The 26,083-nt window shown below is 41.3% G+C and overlaps 2 protein-coding genes across 3 annotated transcripts in view; both read left to right on the top strand.

The window, feature by feature from the left end:
• Positions 1-22,780, top strand: part of LOC115785627 (uncharacterized) — a 28,716-nt gene extending 5,936 nt beyond the window's left edge. For both annotated transcript variants that reach the window (XM_030737389.1, XM_030737390.1), the window contains exons 5-13: positions 725-3,772; positions 5,166-5,291; positions 18,129-18,238; positions 19,339-19,504; positions 19,675-19,837; positions 20,474-20,607; positions 20,751-20,893; positions 21,006-21,093; positions 21,179-22,780. In XM_030737389.1, the coding sequence (XP_030593249.1) occupies positions 725-3,772; positions 5,166-5,291; positions 18,129-18,238; positions 19,339-19,504; positions 19,675-19,837; positions 20,474-20,607; positions 20,751-20,893; positions 21,006-21,081 (3,966 nt within the window). In that variant the 3' untranslated portion in view covers positions 21,082-21,093; positions 21,179-22,780. The remainder of the gene's footprint in view (positions 1-724; positions 3,773-5,165; positions 5,292-18,128; positions 18,239-19,338; positions 19,505-19,674; positions 19,838-20,473; positions 20,608-20,750; positions 20,894-21,005; positions 21,094-21,178) is intronic.
• Positions 22,781-23,266: 486 nt separating this feature from the next.
• Positions 23,267-25,133, top strand: LOC115785620 (beta-crystallin B3-like). Its single transcript, XM_030737382.1, has 6 exons — positions 23,267-23,325; positions 23,658-23,755; positions 24,021-24,139; positions 24,248-24,380; positions 24,526-24,668; positions 24,766-25,133. The coding sequence occupies exons 2-6, from the start codon at positions 23,681-23,683 to the stop codon at positions 25,019-25,021; spliced, it is 726 nt and encodes a 241-aa protein (XP_030593242.1). The 5' UTR covers positions 23,267-23,325; positions 23,658-23,680; the 3' UTR covers positions 25,022-25,133.
• The last annotated feature ends 950 nt before the right edge of the window (positions 25,134-26,083 follow it).

The raw sequence follows: 26,083 nt of genomic DNA on the forward strand, positions 1-26,083 counted from the left end.
ATAAAGAAGGAAAAGGGACAAAAGAGAATGTGCAGTACCCAAATGGAGGTAAAGCCTTTGACACAATTTAAAATACTACTGAGGTTGCGAGGTACATAAATAAGCTCCTGCTGTGAATTTAATTACTCTATAATTGTGTATACAACCGGGAAATTTATCTTTAAGTGCATTTCAGGTGGACCAAAGCCTCTCTGCATTCATAAGGACATTCCTTTGAAATAAATGGGGCATTACAGCAAAATTAATTGCTGCCATAGATGTGCAAATCTGTGAAACCTAAGACAGCTGGGACATTAAACATCCCCAGTGGCTGCGAGTTATGAAATGCTCAAAGAAGAGATCAAATAGGAAAGCTCCATACCAAGAGGCTTTGATTACCACCTCTGCACCACACCCACTATTATGTGGCCAACATAGAACAAGGAGACAACAACAATGACGTTTGAGCACTGCCAGTCACTCACTTGAACTCCTTTATGTTACCGTATTGTTCCATGTTCTGTTGCCAAGTCCCCTTTGTTCTTATTTCTGGTTTTATAGTAGTCAATAGTACCTTGGTTCATAATCTTTTTTTTTTTTTTTTTTTTTTTAAGTTTCTATTCATTTCAGATGATTGCATCTGAAAGATGTTATGCAATAGCTTGTCAATTCAGTAACTAGACAATAAGGTGCAAGCACTGGGCTATTACTTAAGAATTCTCAGTATATTTCTTAATTTTCCCAGGCTGAAGAGTCACCTATCACACCCAATGACCAGAAGACATTTTTGGATTTAAAAGGTTCCCAAGAGCAGCCCAAAAAGGTCCCCTCGCCTGAAGGGCCTGAAGCAGGACAGCCATTTGGCACCATTTCCAAGGAAAGTGGTGCTGGCAATGGAGTCCAAACGGTGCGAGCATCCTTGTTTGATAATATCGTGGAGAGGCACAGCGTGCTGATGATGGATGAGGGTTCATCTGTTAACATGACCAAAGATTTCCTCAGCAGCCCATCGCCATTTAAGAGAGCAGTTACAGAAAATGATGGCACTCTGTTCATGGCAACTTACAGCCAACCTTTATCGCCCTCGAGCCCTTTGCCTGTGTTACATGCCTTTGACACAGTGCAGGCTGTCGAAGAGAGCCGGGCAGTAAGTGAGAGCATCCCATCAGCTCATTGGGAGGATAAGGCAATGACCCTCCGCTCCAGACGTTCAGAAGGGAGCAGGCCTCTAGCAGAATGGACCGGTGCTGCAGAAGAACAGCCACCTTTGGCAGTGATGCCTGAAACGCAGCCAAGATATCTGAGAATAGGAGCTTTACAGAAGTGGGCCATTACTGGTCTCGACCAAGGTGTAGATATGGAGAAAGGGATGCTAAAGGAATCCCAAAGGGAAGGACAAGTGGCTTTAGATAAAGACAGAGAGAGACAAAGAATGGCAGAACAGGAAGAAGTGGCTGCGGCCCCTAAACGCTTAAAAATACTGCAGGCAGAAGAAATAGGAAAACCCAGGGCAACCTACTTTGCTTTGACCGGACAAATACAGGAGGCAGTTTCTCTTGAGGGTGCAGGGATAAACACTGGGGACATGACTGTCCTTTTTGATGATTCCTTTGGGAGGTCTGTCCTGGGTGGCCCTCAAGTGAAGAGTCTTCCAATAGGGGAGAGTCCGTCTTTAGATGATCCTTTTGGAAAAAATGCTCCATCTCAAGAGCAGGAAGAGTTGATAATGATGAGCCACAAGCCACCCAGGGAGATCAGATCAGCCTTGGATGGACGGAGTAAAGAAGAAAAGAAAGAAGCTGAAAAGAAAATGGAGCAAAAGAAGGAGAAAGTGACGCACAAGACTAAGATGAAAGAAGTCGAAAATGAAAAACAGAAACAGCTGGAAAATGAAAAACAAGCACATTCCGAATTTGCACAAATGAAGGCTAGGGAGATGCAAAGAGATTTTGAAAGGCAAAGACAGAAGCCATTTGAAAAGGAAAAACAAGAATTTGAGGAGAAACAGTATGCCCTGGATAGGCAAAAACAGACTGAGTTTGAGAAGGTGCAGGAATTAGAGAGGGAGAAACAGAGACTTGAAAGAGAAAAGCAAAGGAAACTTGAGAATGAAAAAAGGCGAGAACTAGAGAGACAAAGACAGATTGAAAGAGAGAAAATAAAGGAAAGGGAGAGACAGCGTGAAAAGGAGCAGCAAAAACAAAAGGAGGAAGAACAGCTCTTAGAGCTTCAAAGACAGAAGGAAAAGGAAATGCAGCAGCTTGAGAAGCAGAGACTAAAACAGAAAAAGGAGAAAGAGGCAGAGAAGTTGAGACAGATGGCATTAGAGCAGGAAATGTTAAGAATAAAAGAGCTTGAAAGAGAGAGGGAGATGGAGAAGGAGCGTCAGAAAGAGATAGAGAGGGAGAAGCAGAGAGAGCTGGAGAAAAGGAGACAACGAGATTTAGAAAGGGAGAGACAGAGACAACAAGATATTGAGAGACGGGAACTGGAAAACCAGAGGCTGAGACAACAGGAACTGGAGAAGGAAAGGAAGAGGAAGGAGGATATAGAGATACTTAAAGAGCTGGAAAGGTTACAGCTCCTGGAGTTTGAAAAGCAAAAACAGGCAGAGAGGGAGAGACAAATTTTGGAGCTTGAGAAACAGAGAAAGCTAGACACTGAGAGACAAGAGTTAGAAAACCAGAGGCTGAGACAGCAGGAACTGGAGAAGGAAAGGAAGAGGAAGGAGGATATAGAGATACTTAAAGAGCTGGAAAGGTTACAGCTCCTGGAGTTTGAAAAGCAAAAACAGGCAGAGAGGGAGAGACAACAAATTGTGGAGCTTGAGAAACAGAGAAAGCTAGACACTGAGAGACAAGAGTTAGAAAACCAGAGGCTGAGACAGCAGGAACTGGAGAAGGAAAGGAAGAGGAAGGAGGATATAGAGAGACTTAAAGAGCTAGAGAGATTACAGCTCCTGGAGTATGAAAAGCAAAAACAGGCAGAGAGGGAGAGACAACAAATTGTGGAGCTCGAGAAACGCAGACAGAGGGAGAATGTGGAAAGGGAGGAGGCAGACAGGATGAGAGTCATAGCCAAGCAACAAGAAGCAGAGAGACAGCGACTGAAAGAGAAACAGAGGAAAGAGGAGCAAGAGAGGCTTAAGTTGGAGTCATCATCACCTCTGAGGCCCAAAGTTCTTGATCTGGACTCAGTGCTCAGAACTGACCCAATATCTAAGTCTACTTCTCAACGCAGTGATGCTGCGACACGCTGGAAGGAGCCCTACAAGCCTGGCATTCTTGACATAGACTCCTTTACATCTCAAGCTCATCAGTCACCTAATAAAGACCTGTTTCCTCTGTTGAGTATTCAGGGACTAAATGCTGAATCTGGCGGTCAATTACAGCCTACACCTGAAAGTGATGTTAGCTGGAAGATGCCACCACTGACTTCAGTAGGTATCTCAAACCCAGTATGGACAACGCCTCCTCAGGACCCATGGGAGCTGCGGTCTGTTGAGATGTCTGTGGACCAGCCTAAGACTGAAAATATAAAATATGCTAACAAACACATTCCAGAACTGCTCCTTCCCAGTCAGGAAGAACGCATCCCAACTCAACAGAGGCCTTGGTCTGCTTTCCTGGATGAGTCACTCCATTTGGCCCCTTTTCCTTGGACAGAGGTTAAAAGTGGTAACCCCCCAGGTGGACTCCCCAGCAGCACTCGTGCAGAGCAGATCTGGTTGCCTAGAGAGCTAAAGCCTCAGGAGGACAGGGGAAAGGCCCAGAGGAGATCACACGGGTCCCAGGTGACATACTAATTAATACCATTCTCACTTTTTTAAAATTATTGTTTAAAAGGCTGGTGTTGTTTTTAAGTTGTCAGTTAAAATGGAGTCAGATTATCCCATACAGACATGCAGTGGTTTCAAAATACAGAACAATCTGTTTCTGTCGATATTGGAACGTACAAACCATCTAAAATATAAATATAGTTTCTCAGGATGTATGTTGTATCAAATATTCTCCTCACTATCATATTAATAGCTTATCATATGTTCCGAACAAAACCATATGCAATAAAATGTACAGTTGTAGTTTTGTTTTTTGTTTTTGGCACACATTACTCTGTGCGCCATTATTTTCTGATTAAATTTGTTGAAGGAAAGAGGCACAAGTTGAGCTGTCATATTCTGGTTGAGCTATATGACGTAATGGCTAAATTATAGCCTAAAAAACTATAATTCTCACTTCTTAATAACTACACCAGTCTGTCTCACTATCAGGCAAAATATAAATAAGATTTGAGTCAAATGGGACTGTTGATTCAGCATTGCTGCTTCTCTTTCATGATTACTTAGTATTATCTTCATGTCTGCAACACATCAGGTGTATTTAAGGTGAGGTATGATGGAAAGAAGAAAGTCACTGCCATGACAACAATCATAGCTGTGCTTTAAATGTGGATGTTGCTGCAAATAATCTAGAAGTTTAAACCAAAGCTGTTTCACAGACATCTTTAAGCTGGAAGTATAGAATAAATGTAAATAAATTAAAACTATCAGCACTTTATCATTTTATCCTTTTAGACATTTTTGTGAAGTTTTGTCATAGTTATATAGTGTATATGGTGTTTGTTATAACCAAAAATGGATTTGTGACCTGTGGCAGTAACATTTCACCTTTGACCACTAAATTCTCATCACTTATTGAGTCCCATATTTCAGGAGCTCCTGAGATATTGTGTTCATAAGAATGGGTTAACCCAAAAAAGATGTCTAATGCTGGCATGTAGGCATAACAGTGTAATGACATTCATGCCCATTATTACAGTATTATAACCTGTTTTTAGAGGTTTTAGAATTATTCAAAACTTTGTTCTAAATTTAAAAAAAAAATCAATTTATTGTTAATTTCAGCTAGCCACACTGCTGTTTCCTTGAGGAATTGTCCTTCTGCGGGGTAATAGATATGCCAAGATTAAATATCCAAATTACAGTCACACTTCAGAAGAAAGCAACAAACTGAAACCTGTGACGTCTTTAAATGAATGGGCTGAAGTTCATTCACTTTAAGAATAAAGTGAGTGAACTTCATACCACAGAAGCTCAGCTTCCCACATGAATATGAGTAGGTTTTAATCTGTTTCGAGGTGATGCAGTTTGGTTGGGGTGTTCACATTTATTCCTTTATGTTGCTCAGGAGTTGAATAGATTGCGGTCTCGGAGTATGTCACGGCGATCGGCTCCTGCGGGTAATGCTGCTGAGGGAAGCCTTTCCAGGATAAGGAGTCGCAGCGCCCACAGAGAGCAGGACCGTCACAGCTGGGTGAGTCAGACTGCAGCTCAGTTTCTGCACCAGCAAAAACTGTAGCTGTTACTCAGTGAGATTTTAACATGCTGCTCAAGCCATTGTGCCAGTTAGATGACTGGTTGTGAGTCTTTTTATTTGGAGTATTTCTCACTCAGCTGTGTGGAAACAGGGAGAGAAATTTGTGTGGCTTTTAGTAAGTATGCTGCTGTGTGTGTGTGTGTGTGTAACTCTGTATCTGTATATCAAGGCTTTCTAATTATGCCGGCGCCAGATGCATTTTCCACCTACTCCACCGCTCTGCGCCATCTACTTTTTAATTTTCTTAAAAAAACTTTTTGCGCCATCCGCCGTCTCCATTCCCAGAGCCATGTGGACACGCGTGGCAATATTTACATTCTTTCAATCTGAGCCATTTGATTGGTTCACAACTGCCATGTGACTATTCATATCGTCTGCTGCTGTCATGGCTTCTCATGCATGTAAGAGAAATAAGAGAAAACAGCAGCTGTCACAAGTGGCCACCAGGCATGGGGACCAGAAGATTGGGCTTAAGAAATGGTTCAAGCCCACGTCCGAGGTTGAAAGCAAGTAATCTAGGTATACATGATCAATGTCAAGAATAGAATTCTAATGATCAGATGAGAGAGAGGTCGCCGGCCTCGTGGAATGCGATCGTCTGCACAATTTGATGATGAATTTCATAGCCGACCGTGCTGTTCATTCAGGGGCAAGTTTGACCATAAAATAATATGCATTAGCAGAGCTTCTGTACTTTTGAAGATTAACTTTCAAAATTATTTAAAATTAAACCATAACATTGTTGAGATGCATTGCATGTGAGTAATGGTTTGTGAACATATCGGCCATGGCATTTCTTCCTTGTTGTTCATTTATAGTAACTTTGATATATTTATGGGAGTACTGAATGAAAGTCTTTAAAAAGTATGGGATAGTACTCATAAAAGCGAAACAGATGGGAAAAGACACCCATGGAGGACAGCAAAGGTCTCGGTCATAAGGTGCCTGCTACTTTGGCATGCCCCCTGCTACTCCAAAACAATTTGAACGCCCTGGTATATGTGTTTCATGCACTGAAGACCGTATTGGAATGCAGTTTGCTGACTGATGTTAAATGCTGCTGGGTTCACATAGTAAAGAACTGGTGACTAATGTTGAAGTCATGGACGTCCTAGACTCACCGCTGCCCATCCCACATTACATTCTAGGGAAGTGGTGCTCAAACACCTCAGGCCTGTACTTCAGGATTGGATCAGACAAATGAATATTAAGTACATGTTCTCACTGCTCATTGTTATTTAGAAATGTGACAGCAGGGCTCAGGGAAACCTCTGAAGTGAAATGGCACATAATGATCATGTGTTCTGCAAATATTTGTGTAATTTTGTTACTTGATTCTGATTGGTTAGAAATTATACTTGGTTTCAGACTAGTAGTTCACCTCTGTTTTTATGCCTTTGGTGGGACAATAATGCTGTCTGTAAGTATATGTGGTTGATTTTTCATGGAAGGCTTGAGGGAATTTTTTTTTCTCAAAATTGGCACAAAAGTTTATTTGGTCTCTTGGATGCACTTATTTTGATTTTAGTGATTGAAGATCAGGATCTCTGTGACCTCATAAAACATTTTTCTGGGCATAACTCCAGATATCTTGGCCTATTTATATGCTAAATTTGACACAGATGTGGAATAAGATCAGATTTTTCACACACAGAAGAGGTTAAGTGTGGACAGACGGGAATGTAAACTGCAACTTGACTGGTTGGTGGAGTAAATTGGTGTAATTTCAGTTTTATATTTTAAAATGTATAAACAAATGTGTCTGCATATTAGCAACTGTACAAATTACATGCACACGCATATTATTACACTTATGGGTGGACAGTGATTATCAGCTCTACAGGGTTGGGTTCAGATTGCTCTTTGTCACTGACGCTGTAATTGTAGGCTCAGGTTGAAGGCCTGCACTATGAACCCAGAAGTACAGTCTGTTGTGCCTTACTGTGGCACAGGGAGATCAGATTAAGTCACCACAAGGTTCAAGGTCATTACCACCATCTAGTGGTTGTGTTTCAGTTTGAAACGTTACTCTTTTTGTATCTGAACATTTCCAGCACTTGTGTTTGGAAAAAAACCTTTTGAAACGACTTTGCTGCTTTAAGGGTGGCAGTTGTGAAGCTAATTACACTTCAGTAAGACACAAGAATACACACTTCTCAAAAAGTGCTCCATTGCAGTTCAGGCCACATTATGCATAGAATAAGATCCACTGGATTAGATCAGAGAGTTGGATTAATGTAAAATCTATTCTAAAGACAAAATAAATTAGTATGATGAGACATTGAACGTGATCGTGTTAGTGTCAGATAGAAAGCACTTAGATGTAGAAAGTGCCTGAATGTGAATGAAATATGTTGTATAAAGCACTTTGAATGCTCATGTAGAGGAGAAAAGTGCTATATAAGAACCAGTCCATATTCTATTTACTACAGTGTTGTAAAGAAAACATAACAGGTTATTTTAAAATAGACATTTATATTTCTAACAGCTCCCCTCTGGCATTGTCCAGTGTGGCCTTGCAATGAATTAGTGTAAAAATAGCTTTTCCAAAGTGATAAAACAAAATATTAGATCGGGACACTGGGTTTGAGTTTAAACTGTTTTCCTAGTTCTTGCTTTATATATTTATAACATATTACGTTACAACATATTTTCAAGCCATTTTTTTCTTCAAAAATTAACTATAAAAATGGTAAAAATGTTCAATTAAAAGAAGATAACAATAAATTGATGTATTTGATGTGTTCAGTGTAGGCGTTCAACTTGTAGTCGGAGGGTTGCCGGTTTGAGCCCCTGTTCCTGCGCTGTGTTGTGTCCTTCGGCAAGACACTTAAACCACATTGCCTAACGGTAGCGCCGGTCTCTGGCTGCATGACCGCAGATGCTCGTCTCTGGATGAGTGATCTGGGACGATCATTTCATTGTGTGCCTTGTGCGCACAATGACAGTGAGTTGAATCTAACATCTAACATTTTTGTTAGTTTGTTACTGAGTTCACCGTTTTTACTAAATAGTGATATTTCATTGACGGTAGCAGGAACTTGGCATGTAATAATTCAGTATCAATATATGAATAAAGCAACATTAACACAAATACTAAAGCTTATTTATAACAGCATGCCTATTTTGAGATTGATTAAAGTCTATAGTAAGGAAGAAATGAACCTGAAAGTAGTGATTTTTAAATCTAGTTAAGATGTTGTGCCTTTCTAAAACATTACAAATGACATTTAAAGCCAAGCTTTGTGGGTTTTATATCTGAAATTGCTACTTTCCTCAAGTAATATTCATGTAGACTCCAAGAAATGAGATAATAGTTGGGTGGTGACATCACTGGTTTAAGTGTGAGGGTCTGAGGCTGGTGAGAGCAGCAGAGCGGAGATGGGCACCGGGCAGAGAGCTGTGCTGTACATGTGGTCATGCTGTCTTACTCCTTACTGCCTCTGGGTAAGTGACAACATAACTTACAATGAATGTTTCTCTCTGAGACGTATACATCTTCTCATATAACGCTGTAGGAACGTACAGTTACAGTGAACTGTACGTCCATTAGCTGCATCCTATTTCACCTCCTTCCTCTTGGTGCTGGTTGGGTTCCTGGCTGCGTACCGACTGATGAGGTCAGAGAGGGGAAGAGATGAGCAGCTGTGAGTCACTTCCTAGCAGACTGTGCTCCGTACTAGGATGAGGAATATTTAGCCAAAAGGGGATAAATAATATTTTACTTACTAGAACTTTTATGTTATACAGTATCACGTCATTGTCTTTCATCTTTCCTTTAAAACCAATTGTCCAAATAATGCCAACAAGGAAGCTTTAAACGATAGTGGGCTATGATGTTCTTTTGATTACAAATTAGTCAGTATATACTGTTGGAATATAATAAAATTCTGGGTCAGTGTAAAGATTTTGACCAATAGTCGATGTAAGTGGAAGAAAATGGATGGATGGATGGATAGTTATGTATTAACCTCTCTGCGCCAGGGAAGTCTTCATTATAAAAATGATGAACGGTCTCAGTCTGTCAGCTCTTCATCGCACAGCCTTTAGCCTGTACAGTAATTTCAGTCAACCAGGCCAGTGTATCTGTGCATGCCTAAGTTTTTATTTAATTTTTTTTAAATCAATAGATTAAATAGATCAATCAATAGAGTCTACAAAATATGATTTCCATACAGCTCAGGGTTATGTACTGGTACTTGCTTAACGTTTCCAACAAACAGTCCAAAACCAACAAGTATTACATTTAAAATGATACTTGATTCATTTTTCAGGGATTGATCAGCTAATCTACTTATTGTTGCAGCTGGGGTTGTCAAAAAAAAAAAATCAATACTCAGATATTAATCAGTGCTAAATATTAATATCAAATTAGATATTCATTTGCAACAGTTCTGATCCCAGTAGCGTCTTCACCGCTTGGAATAGACACATAACTCCAGAACACAGTGCTTTCCCTGTAAAGCTTATATATATATTTTTATATATATATATATATATATATATATATATATATATATATATATATATATATATATATATATATATATATATTTTTTTTTTTTTTTTTTTTTTTTTGCTTTTCTCTGCTACTGTTCTACACAATAGATGCTCAAGCTGAGACATTTATTAGAATTACAGTTTATGTTGAAATAAAGCTTATATTCCTGTATTAATGTTATTTAATTATGCTATTAGTATGACGAGTTTCCTCCCCAAAACACATCTGGTAGAAATGTCCTCCAAAGAGCTACTTTTTTGCTTTTATACTTTGAGTATATATTAAAACCTGTACTTTTTCACTTGAGGAAAGTTGAATCAGTACTTTTACCTGAGTATTTTTAACACCTTTTCAGTGGACATATTGGTACTTCTACTTAAGTGAATGTGTGTACTTTTGCCACCTCGGAGTACCTGATACCCACATTAGCGGCCTGTTATCATCGGGTTATGGTTAGTGGCTATGGATAATGATAAAAGGTCCTGAAAATGGTATTGATTATTTTCCTTTGTTGCAGCAGTAATTTATCAACTTGGTAATTAAGGTGTGAGGGGAAATATATTAATCACATGGTAAAGGTATATTAGCAGACTTTTTACTACCCAGATCTTTACCGTACATCTTACTCAGGAAGTGGCAGCAATTTTGAGGTTAAAAAGTATGGCGACTATGCTATTGGAACCTCGGAGCACAATCACCTTTAGCAGAACACTTCAAAGAAGCGTTAGTCAGATTACCTGTAGGGGGCGTATGTGGCTAGAGATCCAGATTTTATGCCTCAGTTTGCTCTGAGGTGTGTCTGAGTGGCTCACTGTGTCTTCATTTAAGGTAAAAGTTCAGTGGCAGAAAGCAGCTGAAGTTGGCAGCATGTGTCAAGAAGCTTTTTTTCTTGTCTGTTGTGATGTTTGCATGAGTCTGACCCTGGGTGATTTTTAAACAAACATTCAGTTGCCTGTTGTGATTGGTATTTTCAGCCACATTGTGCTGACAAACTGGTTGATGTGCATACAGTATAATCCCACTTCTCTAGAGCCACACCTGTCTTTTCTCTTTCGTGCATGTCTAATCTTTAGATAGTTTTCTCTTAATATAATCACACACTTGTGTTGCTTCCTGTCTGATTGTATCATGCACCTCACTTTCTCTGCAGTCCTCTCTTTCTGATCATATATACAACCTTCTTTCTTTATTTCCTTTCCCTCTACATGTTGTCTACATGCTTGCTGTTCTGGTTGTGTCACTCCGCTTTCGTTTCCTGCAGCTGAATCAAGCTGGAGCGACACAGCACCGCAGAACATATATCACCCCCACCCCCCCACCCCCCACCCCCGCTCTGAATCACGGACCTCCCATTCTCGTTCTCTCTCTCACTCGCTCTCTCTGGCTCTGTCCCACACTCCCTCTCTCCACCCAGTTTCTCCTTGACGGTGAGTCCTGTAACACGGACTACAGAGAGCAGCTTGGCTGACGCATTTTCTCCTACCTGCCCATACCTGCAGAAAAAGGCGAGGGGAGAAAAAGAAAAAGAAAAATCTCTTCTCTGGATCTGACCTCTCTACCACAGCACTCTCTTCAGTTTCCTCTTTTTGGCCGTGTCTTGGTTGTCCTCTGGTTTTCCTCATGGAATACGAATGACTACAGCAGCTTTCTTTTCGCCACCAGCTGTCCTGCACCGTTTCTCCTCACAGCTTTTTGCTAGAAGATAGAATAGTTCTATGCAGTATGAAGATGTAGCCTTGTTGGATGGATGGATGAATTTAACAACTTTTAAACGAGGCCATGTTTCAGGAGAAAAAGAACATCGGCTGCGAGAGTGCGTCAGGTCGGCTATAATTTAGGCTCAGATAAGGACAGAGAGGCTCTCACCCAGTGAATTGGCAGAGGTCTCACAGAGCATTGAGATAAGTGGATGTTTTGCCAAGCAGATGGTATATTGAGGGGATTTTATAATTACTGTTGGTCATTTCTGTACTTGACTAATTCAAGTAGTACTTTATGTTCTTGAAGCCAGAGAACCTGTTGGAACACAGTGTAGCAGTGTTTCGATGTAACTTATATTATGTGGTGAACTTACATTACCTTTACATGCCCTCTTGGGTGTTATGCCAGGAATATCATAGCAGGCATATCTTGTAAGCATTGAAATAGACATTAGAAAGCTTCACAATTCACTTAAGGCTGACAGCCTGGAGCCTTGACAGTGATGAGTTGAAACAAGAGTCCTGACATCTAGTAAAGAAACTGGGGAGATTTTCTGTCCTGGAACATTCAGACAGTGTCTGTGCTGCAGTGCTGTAAGCAGCAGATGCCACCAACATCACTACATTAAGCCTGCTGAGCTCTGTCATTTTCTCTGTCACCTTATACACTGCTGCAGTATTGACCCTGCAGCATGCGTCATTGAATACATAGGCCACCATCCCTGGACTGCTATCTCTCCAGCATAACTAGACTCTAATGAATCCCTGCTGCTGCAACAGCAAGAGTCACAGCTTAGCTCACGGACTCCGTTTAGACACAGCAGGTCCTGCCATTGGTTGGTTGCGATGGAGTATCTCGGGGGCAAGCTGTCAGTAGCTCAGTCTCAGGTGTCAGGATGGGTCGGAAATGTCCGTCGCTCCCTTCACGGGGCACTCAGCTTTTTGTCCACCTCGGTGGAGAGGGGAGGCAGGGGAGAGGACGGTGCCGGGGACTTCAAGAGAACAAACTCCCTGCGCTCCTTGGCCTCTCGCAGCAGGGAGTCCTTCCGCAGGTTCTCGCTACGCAGCCAGCAAAGGCTGTCCTTACGCAGACGCACAGCACCCAACACCCCCACCGCTGTAAGACAACACATACTCACACACACACACACACACACACAGAGAGCAGGGAAGTGCTAATACCAACTTTCACCTCTGATACCATTTACAAACAAGTTAGTGTATGTAGAGACCAGGCACCAATGTGATTCATGACTTTTGCTTTTACATCTGTTGGAGATAAATAAAGCACAAGTGGAATTCAAGTCATTTCATAACTATGTCCATGTCACTTTATTAACTGCTGCTCCTTCATAAACTATTTGGTCTCTAGCCAAACATGTCAAGAACTTAACCACATGCTGCCTTATGCACAGCCCTGCTTTTTCTCATCTGTCTTTTATGATTTAATCACATCTCCATCTTGTATTTTCCTTGGCAAAGCGTAAGCTTTCGCTCTTTGTTTAGTAAATCTGTTGTTCTACCTGTTCTTCAGGTGATTTGTTATCTGTAGTTGGATTGTTAGTGATATAATTAGACTGACAAAAGGGTGATTACTACTGAAATTGTATATTTGTATATTTTGTAATTATATATTGTGTATTTATTTATTTTTTGTACCTTGGATCCTGGTCTGTGTGAAGGACAGGTTTAGAAATCCACGAGAGACGTGTGCCTTGCACTAAAGTTGTTCCTATATTCATGTCGACACCTGTTTGCTCAACTGCTGCCCAACACCTCATGAGTCATAGCACCTAAAGATAAGAGGTGTTTTCATGTCATCTGCATGGCTGTTAGTTGTGTTACCATGTCTAAAGTTAGTTCTAGACATCAACAACTGTTTTTTGTGGTCTGTGGGAGTAGCATCCGCTCCAAGTCACTCAGTAAGTGCGTAGTATGACAGTAAGTGATCAGTAATGATTGAAAGCTATTGATGGTTCACAGGAAGCCACTGAATGGATAAGAGGAGGCAGTGGATGTGAAAACTGGAACTATGCATTTCTCCCAGAGCCCAGAAAAACTGAATACAGTTGAAGATGGTGTTAGCACTGCCACATGGTGCTTTAGTTTTGTGTCCTATTGAAGCTCTCTTCTGTTTGTAACCGCAGCCATGTCTTTGGTTTTTGGGTTGAGGTGTGAGTTGCATATTACAGTTACAAGTGATTAGTGGTTTTATCTGCCGCTTATTTATATTATTTTTGCCAAGTCACAACAATACTGGTAGTTGTATAATTATAATATTTATAGTTTATATATTTATCCAACAAAAAAAAAGTAACTTAACAAGAAAGCATTTAAGTCTCTCATTTTGGCAGTGACTGTCTCTTTCATACATTTTCTTTGCAGATCATTATAAGTGGTTGAATCAGTGCTCCATTATTTTCCATATAGCTGTGCAAGTATATAAAAATGCTTCTGTTTCTAAATGTCCAGGCTGTTTAAGTACTCTGACATGCAATTTGTGTTAAAACAGATTTTATGTAAATATAATCTGCTAGCTCTGCGTGTCTGAAATCACCCACGTGATATAGTGAGTTATGATATCAGGTGGGTGTGATCACACCCACCTGATATCACAATCATCCACCTGATATCAAGAGTTGTGATATCAGGTGGGTGATATCACACCCACCTGATATCACAACTACGTGTCAAAAATGGAAAAAATATATGAACGCCGTAGACTGTAATTGGAAAGGTGAAGGCAGCCGCATTGCAGGTTAATCTGTAAATTACTGGAGCCTTGATATTAGCCATTGTTGTGGCCTTTTCCATGTATGTGCTTTAGAGCCAGAAGTCACCATTTAACAAGTTATCACCAACTAACTGAGGTTGGTTAGCAATAAAGCCCAACTGATTTATTGGTGGGCTGACCTTATTGGCCGATATTAACTATTTGCTGATCTACCTGTACCAACATTTATAATAGCCGACAATTGAAAATTAAAAAAGTAAATAAGGAACAGGAGAAACACCCTTTAACCATGTAACAAGCAATGATGTTGCATAGTTTGTCCACCAGAGGGCACTCTGCCACCTTCCTGTGGCATTCCAAACACACGACAATCAGCTGACCCGTGATGAGTCGACAGAGCATAAACAAGTAAATAAATATCTACATATAACAAGTATTATTATTAATTCATGTTTTGCCTGGGGAAAAAAAATTGGAATACCAGATTTTTAATTCACCAAATATCAGTATTAGTATCTTTAAAAATCTTATCTGTCAAGCTCTAGCTAGCAAGCTGCATCCAAAGCTTGTAGGCAAGAAATTGCACACAAATGGATGCCTGGAAATTAGTGGCAAGTAACATAAAAATACAATACTAGAATTTCAATCGCTTAAACTTGAGCACAGACCTCTTGCACGACCTGTTAATACAACTAACTGCACAATAAGCCAGATTATTTGTTTAATAACTGCATTAAAAATGTTCTAAAAGGCAAACGCGGTTGAGAGAATCAGTTCAGTGGCTCGAATTATCTCAGATGACACTTGGCAGGCAGCTAGCAGCTGTACCTGCATCTGCTGGTACCCAGCTGTCACTCAAAGTGGCCACGCCTGTAATAATGTCAACTTTAAGCCATAATAAAGTTTGAAAAGTGAATTTTATTTAATAAAAACAAAAATAGCTTAACAGTTCAAGTGTAATTTTTGTGAAGGGGGAAATTAACTATAAATATTAGTGGGGGGGGGGTACTTTTTTTGTGTGTAGCACGTTGTAAACATGTTGATTTCATCACTGACGTTAGACATTTTAATATAGGAGTCTGCGGGGAGTGACTCTCTTGGAGTCAGCTACAAGGGGCTATTTGAGAAACTGCAGTTTTGTGTACTTCTGTGTTGGCTTAATTTTTCAGTCTGTTTGTGGCAATTTATGTCATTTTCACGATAAAACCATACACACGTGGTTAAGTGAAAAACATTTGATCGCAAACGATCTTCATATTGGCAAAAACCAGGAAAACAAACCCCAGACTGAAAGTAATCCTCTAAGTCAGGTTCAGCGCACTGAGCTAAAATCTTGAGCCAAGTCAGGATTTTTACATTCTTCTCTCTGTTCTTACTAGCTGCTTTGTGCAGCAATGAGACCTCGTCTGCATGCAACACTTATGTAATGAAAGAATAACACAGCACTGTTCGGTTTTCCTACAGGGGTTAGTCGTAATGTAAACCCTCTGACATGCGGTTTAAAAAGCCCATTTGTTGACATGAGATTAGTGCTCATGGGAGCCGTTGTTTTGAATATCTTTTAGGATATTGATATTGATTGCTGGTGTGTGCATGAGTGCACGCTAAGCATATTTTCCCACTCCACCTAGGCCAAAGTGATTGGAGCAGATGGGGTAGTGAGTGCTAGAACTGTTGGTAAATGTGTTTTTAGGGCTTTTATTAGACTTGAAGTATACTAGATGGTCGATGATGGCTGTCCTGAAATACACACACATTCCTCGATAGCATCAAAGTGTTATGAGCTTGTATCTTAGACACTATGTAAACACAATGACTATATCGACGGCTCTCTGCCCTGATGTCAGACCATGTGTTAACAGAGCCCTTCCCATTTCAAGTAACAGTGTTGCAGTTACTCGCCGTCCAGTAAACTCTTGAGGACGCAGCAGTCTCTGCCTCAATCAGCAGTGCATTATCAAGCAGAAGTTTCCAAGGCCCTGCTCCAGGCCCTTCCTCCGCAGATTGTCAGTCAAACATATTTAGTGATTAGCCTTTTCTTTCCTTCATCCATCCATTCATCCGGGCTTTGTTATGTTGTTTCCCCTGACACACCCTTCCTGTCCAGGGGAAGTCAGCTATTGCTAATGTTATTAAGGAAAAGCCTTCCTCCGGAGAGCTATAGCTGCTGGACCTGTCGGTTCAGTAGCTTTCCTTCATCTTTTCTGTGATTGTTGCAAAGGTTGCACCTGTGAGTGTCCCTTCAGCAGAGCTAATCAACAACCTTAGTGGTCTTAGTGGTCTTTTTGGTGGTGTTTGTTTTTTGGTGTTTAACCAATAAGTCTTTCTAACCTGGCATTGTCTGTTGATTGATGCAGATGTAAGTTTAAAAAGACAGCAGAAAGACTCCAGCTGACATTCAGTTTCCAAGGCTGGTAAAAGCTGCTATTGTACTGACTAATAAAAGGTATGAGATTATGAATGATCCTCTAAACAGCTTTACAACTTCTGCTTTGAGCAGCCTGCCATAAGTACCTTTAGCTGCTGTATAGGCTCCTCGCTCCAACATGTTCCAGCAAAGGCAGCGTTTGCCCTCTGTGCTGATCTGCTGAGGGAGTGTTCTGGGCGTGTTTAGGTTGAATAGCAAGCATGTACACATTGGATTGGAATTTTTATCACCAGTTTTTATTACAAGGCTTAGTTTAGAAAAATTTCCCTACAGTGATAGCAGTGTACAGCGACATGTGGGGAGAAAAAAAAGTGGGAGATGACATAACTGCAGCTAAAAGCGTTTCTAATCAAACCTCTCTATTTTTGTAATTTTTAGGGGAAGGTTTATCATCAGTTCAAGCCAGAGAAGCAAAACATTTTTATTGGCTATATCCAGACAGTCTGTGTGTTTTTTTTGTTTTTTTTTTGATCTATCCTTCTGTCACTCAGGACTCATGTATGTGTATTTTTGAGGTTAAGTATTGGTGCTGTAAATCCTTGAGAAGAGGTTAACCTAAAGTGCAAGTGCATTCTCAGATGCAGGCAGTATTGTTGAATGCCATTCTCACTGTTTTCACTTTTCCTGTCAGGAAGTGCTTCGCTGATGAATGATGTTATTTTGTTTTTTCTCAATCAAGATTTCACGCAGTCACATTCTTCCTCACGTGCTCTTTCTTGCACCTGTTTTGCAGCACCCCTGTGTCTCTGCGCTTGTATACACAAAGAAAACATTCACAAAGCTTTAAGTGCAAGTGCTCCAATCTACTCTCTGTGCCACGTGAAGATCACTACCGAGCTCCTGTCACTGTTAAAGGACCTGAGCGGTTATAGAGTTAGGTGTGTCATATATCTTTGTCCAGCCCTTTGGCAACATCTGAGGACAGAAGGATTTTCTGTTGTTTTGTTCTATATAGGCCAGGGTTATCAGTCCATTTGCCTCTGAGCTCTGTGTGGGTTTGAGACAGTATGTCCTCTGTACCCACCTCATTAAAAGAGGCATGGTTCAGCAGGCAGAAAAAAACACTCAGATCACCCACCCGCCCACCACCATCTCTGTCCCCACTCTGGTCCTGTTTCCATTAACTCATCCCTTCACCTCCCATTACCCACAGTACCACTGCTGACCGTTCAGGCTCAACAGCATGCTGCTCTGTCAGTGGCTCTTCAGTAGTAGTGACAACCTACTGCACTTTATTATTCATTAATGTGTTGTTCCTGTCAGATAAACAGAGTTTTGAGCTTGGCCTAGCAGTAGAGATGTGAACAGTCCACAAATATTAATGGATTGTTAGCTTAAAATCAGTGGGAGACAGCAATTTATGTCTCTCAAGCTGGTGGTCGTCATTCGTCATGCTTCTCCTTTCCTCCAGGTACAGCAGAAGCAAAGTGGCAGTGGTGAAGAGGAGGGGAAGGACTCACCAGTCCGTGAGAGTGACAGCCAGTATGGGACCTGGGAGACAGGACTACGCACTGATGATAGGTAACTGTACAATAAAAATAGGCCGCAAATACAACTATGTTGACTGAATTAGATCAATTAAAAAAAAAAAAATGTATATTTAATGTAATGCACATTTATAACATGGTTAAGTTGCTGTCATGTCCATGCTACTTCAAAAAATATGGAAGCAGTGAAACAGGAAAGATGGTTTTTGTAACCAGACTTATGTTTGAAGATCAGCACCAGACAAATAAGAGTTTTATTTTAGTTGTGAATTATCCTACATCAAAATCTGAGGAAAAAGTGCAAAAGAACAAGTGGTCATGAGATCTAGCAGTAATAGAGTGGTGATCAGTCAAGTCTCCACAGGCATACCTTTAACCACACCTTTTCAGCCCACACACCACCCAAAGACAAAGAGCAGCCACTGAAAGACCAGTGGATTCTGGAGAGGGGCAGAACAGTGACTTTTTATTTTCGCCCTGACACATTAATCTGTTAATCTTAATTTGTTAGCTGAGTGTGGGCAGCCTCAGCAGAGATGTTCAAATAAATCACAATCTCCCAAAGTTGATACCAATCAATCAGGCTTGCTGGAACAACTTTTTAAGACTGTTGCAAATGCTTTTAATTACCATCATAGCACAATTAAAAAGTATTAGATCTTAAATGAAATCAAATGAGTTCATCCAAAATTATTTAATAATATGATTATTTTTAAAGACCAGAAAGATCAGTGACCAAATTCAACAACACAGAAGATCATTCCCCTGAAAAATGATCAGATCAAATAACTTCTCCAATAGGACTGATCTATATGTAAAGTAACACTAGAAAGCCAAAGATGTGCTGGAATAACTTCAGCTTGAAGAACAGATTGTTCCTCTCACTACATTACTTTGCAATCCATTACTGACCTCATGTGGTCAGAACATAATATCACATTACCAGCACTGATGAGAATGGAAAGTACACGGATTCCAGTGTGACACACGCGCACACATACATATATTACACAGTTCACTTTATCAGGGTCTTGTCACTGTTTTGCTGAAATAATGAGATTCTCTGGTTACTTAAACCATACAGCTGTTTTCAGAAGTGTTTCAAACCTCTTTATTTATTCTAATCATTGGCAGTCTGACACCTGTGACTCCCAGCTCAGACAGCAATCTCAGTCCTTCACCTAGGAAGCCCACTCCAGCGCACACACCAGGTGATCATGCCTCACCGTTTGAAAGCGACACTCTGGATGGCCTCCCTCAATCATCCTCACCTGAGAGCCAGCCGCTCTCTTTCCCTGATGTAAGTGTTAAACAAAGCTTAATTCTCTTAACTAGCACCATATGAACCTGTGCCAGTCTGTAATGTATGCTCTGTATCTTCTCTCTGGTAACACACATCTTTGTTGTTATGCTGTGTGTGTACATTTTATCTGATATTTCCTTTTTTTTGTGCGTGTTTTTGATATCCAGGCTCCAACCACCCTGTTAGATACCAGCGTGCTCCGCTCTAGAGCCCAGCTGGGGAAGAAACGAGCCCCGCGGACACGACCCACCAGGGCTGCACGTCAGAGTGCTGCACAGGCTGAAGTGGAGGAAGGAACCACCGAGGACTGGCTTTACAGAGACTCTACAGGTTAATACTACTCACTTTGTGTTTATGTTTTAGAGTGGCTAAAACATGAATGAGATGAACTCCTTCACTGTGAACTAACAGATACGAAAACTCCAAAGTAAGTGTACCTCTCTCCCCGACTCTCAAATGACACAAGGAGCAGTTCCAACCACAGCGGCTTTTCCCAGGGAATGCAAAGCTTTTAATGTTACCCTACCTGCAGTTTCACCAGCAAATCCATGGTTTGAATTAAGTTCCATGAACATAATGATTCAAAAGTCCTCACTGGGTAGTTTAAGTTTCAGGAACTTTCAGGGTGGGAGAATAATCATTTAACATGGCTGCTGGCATTTAAACACCATTTATACACATTTATATACTATTTAATCTGTTACTAAAACATGTTGGTTTGCATGTAGCTTGTGGTGCTAAAGTGACAACCAGGATTTGTTCATTTTTTCTGAGAAAGACACTCAAAGGGAATTTGAGACCTTCGGTTTTTTTCAGGGAATTCATTTGCTTAAATTTCCTGGAGCTATAGCCCTGCTATGTAAATGCAAATTTTACAAATCCATGCAGGAACCTTTGCACTTCCTGGGCTTGAGCTCTAGCTCTTTGGTGGAAAACACCTGTTAATTTGTGCTCTCGCTTTGACAGAGACAAAGGCTGAGAGCAAAGACGATGACTCAGACTCTGAGCAGCAGCCCAAAGGTGCTGATGCTGCACCTGCTATTGCCTCGCAGCCACATAGGGTTGCCCTGTTCCCTGGGATGGACCCTTCAGCTTTAAAGGTGAGCCAGGAACTGTGCATTCACCTCATGTCATGTTTGTCAGATTGTAGCTGTTAATTGCAGTTTATGTCACAAAATATTCTCTTTTAAACACACTTGGAATTTATAATAAACTATATGTAACATATCCTACTTTCTGTCAGGTGCAGCTGAAGAAGAGAGGTGACTCTGACAATCAAATTGATGGACCTGCTCCCTCTCCCTCGCAGCTGTCTCGCTCTCCTAAGTCCCCCTTTCTCCCAAGGGCTGCGCGTGTGCTGCCCCCATCTGGCGGAAAAGAAAATGGGTAAGCAATATCAGTTGAACACAAACTATTTTTTTTGTAGTTAATGGAATTTGTCGACTTATTGTTTAACTCCCCGCCTCTTCACTGAGCTACCGCTGTCTCATGTTTGTAGTGAGGAGGATTCACCCCAGTGGTTGAAAGAGCTCAAATCCAAGAAACGCTTGAGTCAATATGAAAACGAGAGCTAAATAAATAATGAGGTGAGCTAATTTTTTCTTCTTCTGTTTGTCTTGTAACAAATAGAGAGCAGCATATCTCATATTTATTTCTGTTTGTCCCCTGAAGGTTGCCTTAACAGATGAATCTGTATGAAACAGAAGCCTTAACGTTTGACCCAGAGAGTAGGAGGAGGGTAAATCTACAGCTGCTGATGTATATATTTTTTTCCCCCCACTTTTTGTTTTTCTCTTCCCATCTGGGTCGATAAATGTGCATGGTGCCTTTTTTTTGGAGAGTCTCTGTCTTTATGAAAAAAAAAAGAAAAACGAGCGAAGAGGAAAACATCAGGCTGCTCTGATTCGTCCATTTCATGCTTGAACCCACGAAGGCTCTAGAATGGAGTTCACGTGAACACTTTAAGAGGGATCAGGAGGAATCAGGGAAAAATGGAGAAAAGTTCATCTTGTCACAGGAAACTTGTTGGGACCAGAGCGCTGCATTTTCTTGGACAAGCTTCATCGCGTGCTGGAGGACACTCCAGCCTGTCCTTTACAAGATCTTTGCATCAAGTTTCCTTTACTCAACTAATGTACAGGCTAGTCATGTATGTGTTATCTGTAGAGGTTGCTAAATGGAGGCACACGAGCATTGCCATAGGATAACATTTCAGACACTAATGATTTCTGAATATTGAGGACAAATCTCCACAGACTTGACTGTCCATGGGGGTGCTGCTCATGTTAATAAGTGTAATCAGGAGATGTTATATTTGTATCATCATTGATTTAACAAAGTTGGAGAGCTACTTTTGGAAAGGAACATTAGGATGCATCACTACAGCAGAGCTGTTCACATTGACACACAGCCTAACAATGGTGCAGTTGCTGCATACTGTGTATATATATTTTTTTGTGATTATCTTTTTGTCTTTGTGGAAGAGGGATGGGGGACATTTGGACAAACAGCTTTGCATCTGTCAGTCATGCACACTCCTAATCAGCACAAACACACTCCTCAGTCCTTTATAAAACACTAATCATCATGATAGATTGTAGTTGTAAGCATCTAATTTAAGCCATACTCACATACTCCTCGATCATGTTTTGACAATGTGGCTTTCTTTTTCTTTTCCAGTATGTGCAATGTCCCCTTGATTTTGGTCCCCCATTATACATGCATGCACAATCTTTGCTGTCACATCAAGCTCCGCTCTCGCTGACAGGCTTAGAGTGCCGGGGTGTTGGCTTACACTACTCCAGGGAAGGGATGGTTCATTCACTACACAGTTTAAATGACTCCCTTCTGTAGTGCACCAAACAAATGTGAACATTTGAACCTGTTTTACGCCTCAACTGCGTCTTCCATGCCACATTTGCCATCTACCCACTTTACTCTGCGCTTCAGTAAAGCACTTTGTCACTTGATGCACTAAAGCACTGACCCCCCCACCCCGGTCTCGTCTTCTGTATCGTCGACCTGCTCCTGCAATGCAAGTGAATGTGTTGATTGAGGCTTCAGAGCGACTGACCCTGATTTCTCTATATGTGGATGTTTTACTTTGTCATAAAATTCAAGGGTTTATTTTTTATGCCCTTTTTTTGTCCTTTTTTTTTCTTCTTGTTGTTTTGTTTTGTTTTTTATTTGAAAGGAAAGGTCTATATTGCACTGTGTTGTACTGGCCAGTGTCCTAAAGTGAATAAATTCTTAATAAAAATATACCTGACTTAAGTTTCAGCCTCTGAACATTTAACGCTGCATTCTTCTGGGTATTTCTTCAACCACCAACTCACCAACTGAAAGGCTTATGTAGAAATTGTAAAATATTCTCATCATTGTATGATCTTCCTTATATTCCAATATGTGAAAAGGGTACGAGGAACTCTTGTGCACCTGAGATCGGGTGTTGTCTGTCTGTGTGTGTGTGTGTGTGTGTGTGTGTGTGTGTGTGTGTGTGTGTGTGTTTATGCTGAGCAGGGCCATTTCCTGAATCCTCTTGGCTCGCTCTCTGTGTGCCCGCACACAGCGCTCACTGGCAGCCAGGCGGACAGGCAGGGCAGCGTGTGCCAACACAGCTGCCTATTGAGAGGCAGCGTTACGGACACAATGTGAGCGACAGACTTGCTGTATCAACAGCTCCCCCTTTTCTGCTGTTGTGGCCAGAAATAAACCATAAATAGCCCCCCCATCCCTGCGCTCTAATGGCTCAACCCCACCAAACACCAAGTGGCAGCGAAAAAAGAGGGACACTACCGTTTCCTAGCAGGCATACCCAGGTAAAAGCCAACTCCTGGACACATAATGATCAATCACTGTGGTGTATTAATGCCATTGCAAAGGAGTTAGATGGTTCTTCATCAGTGAAGACTCAGATTTGATGGATTTTTCTGGTATGTGTTGTACATGATGAAGAAATTATGAGTCCGTACTTCTTGGAAAATTTTAGGTTATTGGGCAAATTATTACTTCTGCAGGTTAAAAAGAACAGTCCTCCAATTCGAGGATGAGTTCTAAATTGCAGCCTTGACATTCAGCTTCCCTCCTGTGTGCGTATCTGTGCATGTATGATGGATGGTGCTTTTTCTGTGTGTGTGCTGCTGCCAAAAAGTGGAGGAGCAGTGGATCAGGAGGATGTCGGAGCAGCAGAGCGCCCCAGAGCAGCTAGCTGCTGGGAAGAGCCAGGGTGGAGCTGGAGCCACATATAAGGTACTGGAACAATCTGGTTTGATCAGAGAAGAATTGCTCCCAGGTTCACATTTATACAGGCACATTTTGGTGTCCGGCTATTGGTCACAGATCTATTCATCTGGTGGACCTCACAGTTTGACTTTTTTTTAAGTAAGCTCAGACTGTCATGGCTTCCTAGTCAGCAATGTGTGTAATTCTTCTATATGGAGGCTGTTATCTTAACCTCCCAGGGGAAACTGAAATGAGTCTTAGTTTATGAAATGCTAATCTCTCTGTTATCCAGGTGGTGCTGTTTGAGTTTGAAAATTTCCAGGGCTGCAAGGCAGAGTTTTCTGCAGAGTGTAAAGATGTGACAGAGAAGGGACTGCAGAAGGTTGGCTCTGTAATTGTTGAGTCAGGACCGTAAGTAATGCTGCATGCAGTCTCACAGAGATTATACATGTAAGAAAATAACTTGTTAGGTAAGTTACTCATGCCGGTAAACTAAAACTTTTTTCTCCCCCCTCTCAGCTGGGTGGGTTATGATCGGCATGGGTTCACAGGGGAGCAGTTTATTCTGGAGAAAGGAGAGTATCCACGCTGGGACACCTGGACCAACAGTCAGAACAGCTACTCCCTTTTGTCTCTAAGGCCACTGAAAGTGGTGCGTGACTAGTTTGAATACAAAACTCACACTGCAGCTGAACAGATCTCTTAAACTACAGCAGATACAAATATGTGAAGGATATTTGACATGAGCTGCCTACACATGACATTTGTGTGTGTGTTTCCTTTGTTTTTGTCTTTAGGACGGTGCTGAACACAAGCTACACCTGTATGAGAATCCTGGTTTTGCTGGCAGAAAGATGGAGATTGTTGACGATGATGTGCCCAGTTTGTGGGGCCATGGTTTTCAGGACCGTGTAGCCAGTGTCAAGGCTCTTAATGGAACGTAAGATCCTCACAGCATCCTTATTTAAACTGTATCACACTGTCTTCTTGATGTTTTCTGTGACAAATCTCACATTTTCTGTTTCCCCTTCCTCCAGATGGGTTGGCTACATGTACCCAGGCTACAGGGGTCGCCAGTTTATCTTTGAGCGAGGAGATTTCAAGCATTGGAATGACTGGGAGGCCCCTGCTCCCCAGATCCAGTCTGTACGACGTGTGCGGGACATGCAGTGGCACAAGAGGGGCTGCTTCATCGTTCCCGACCCAGCTCCAGCTCCCGGCCCCGGCCCCGGCCCTGACCCCGACCCTGCCCCAGCACCTCCTGCCCCTCCTGCTACAGCTGGAGCCAGCTGAGCAGGATCCTCACCTGTCTCCCAAACCCCTCCCACATCCTCCCCCACGCTGCCGACAGTGCCTGCCCTCTGCCTTAACCTAACCATGGCAAACGCTGCTTGTGCTCAGTGAGGAGTGCCATGTATGTTTCAGTGGCGAATAAAAGTTGTTTGACCCGGAGTTTGTTGGTGATGTTCTACTTCCAATTCAAGGTGGAGCTTTAACTAAAGATTTGAAAGAAAAAAAGAAAAAAAAACATTATCAGCAATGTCACACTGACATCCATGCAGAGATAATGTAGCCTACATTTGGCAGATATTTTTCTTTGAGATAAACTGCACATGTGTTCAGGACATCAAGTCGTGTGTCACTCTCATTGCATGTGTTTTCCTATTAGAGTCAGACAGCTGAAAACCTCATCGAGCATTAGGAACACATGACTTATTCAGTGCATATGTGGATACGCATCTGCTTACCAGCAATGGAAATGATGTCATGCTGTATGTATGCTTGCTATTAAAACCGAGTGCACTGCATTCCCTTTCCTTAGTCTTCATTTTGCATTTGATGGTTAGTGATCACAAGGTAAACACTGGTAACTAATTACGTCAGTCTGATACAAATACTGCAATGCATGTTTAACAGTGTTACAGCTGAGATAAGTTCAGTATTAGTCTGGTAAGAGATAAAAACTGAATCCAAATCTAAAAGCCCACATGCATGGTGTTATTTACTAGATGGTGATGTATTATTTAAACAGGATGATGGCAAGATTCTGTCAATTCTGATCTCAGCATCAGTTCCCTGTACTGTGATTTTCACTTAAACACGAGACTTTCAAACACAAAAAGCACCTCTGGAATTGATTCATAGAGTCTCACACAACCTCACTTTTGTCATAATGCAAACAATTTGACTCAAGTCTTTCACTCCAGCGAATGTACAACCAATTAATTATTGATTAGTCATACAGTCTTTCCCTGAGTGCGCTGGATTAAATCAAGTGTAGTCAAGTGAACATAACATCCCAACAAAATAGTTGCCATCAGCACGTATTTAATCACAAACATTTGTAAACCTGAA

This window comes from Archocentrus centrarchus, chromosome 9 (assembly GCF_007364275.1).
Source record: "Archocentrus centrarchus isolate MPI-CPG fArcCen1 chromosome 9, fArcCen1, whole genome shotgun sequence".
In the NCBI taxonomy this organism is placed as follows: Eukaryota; Metazoa; Chordata; class Actinopteri; order Cichliformes; family Cichlidae; genus Archocentrus; species Archocentrus centrarchus.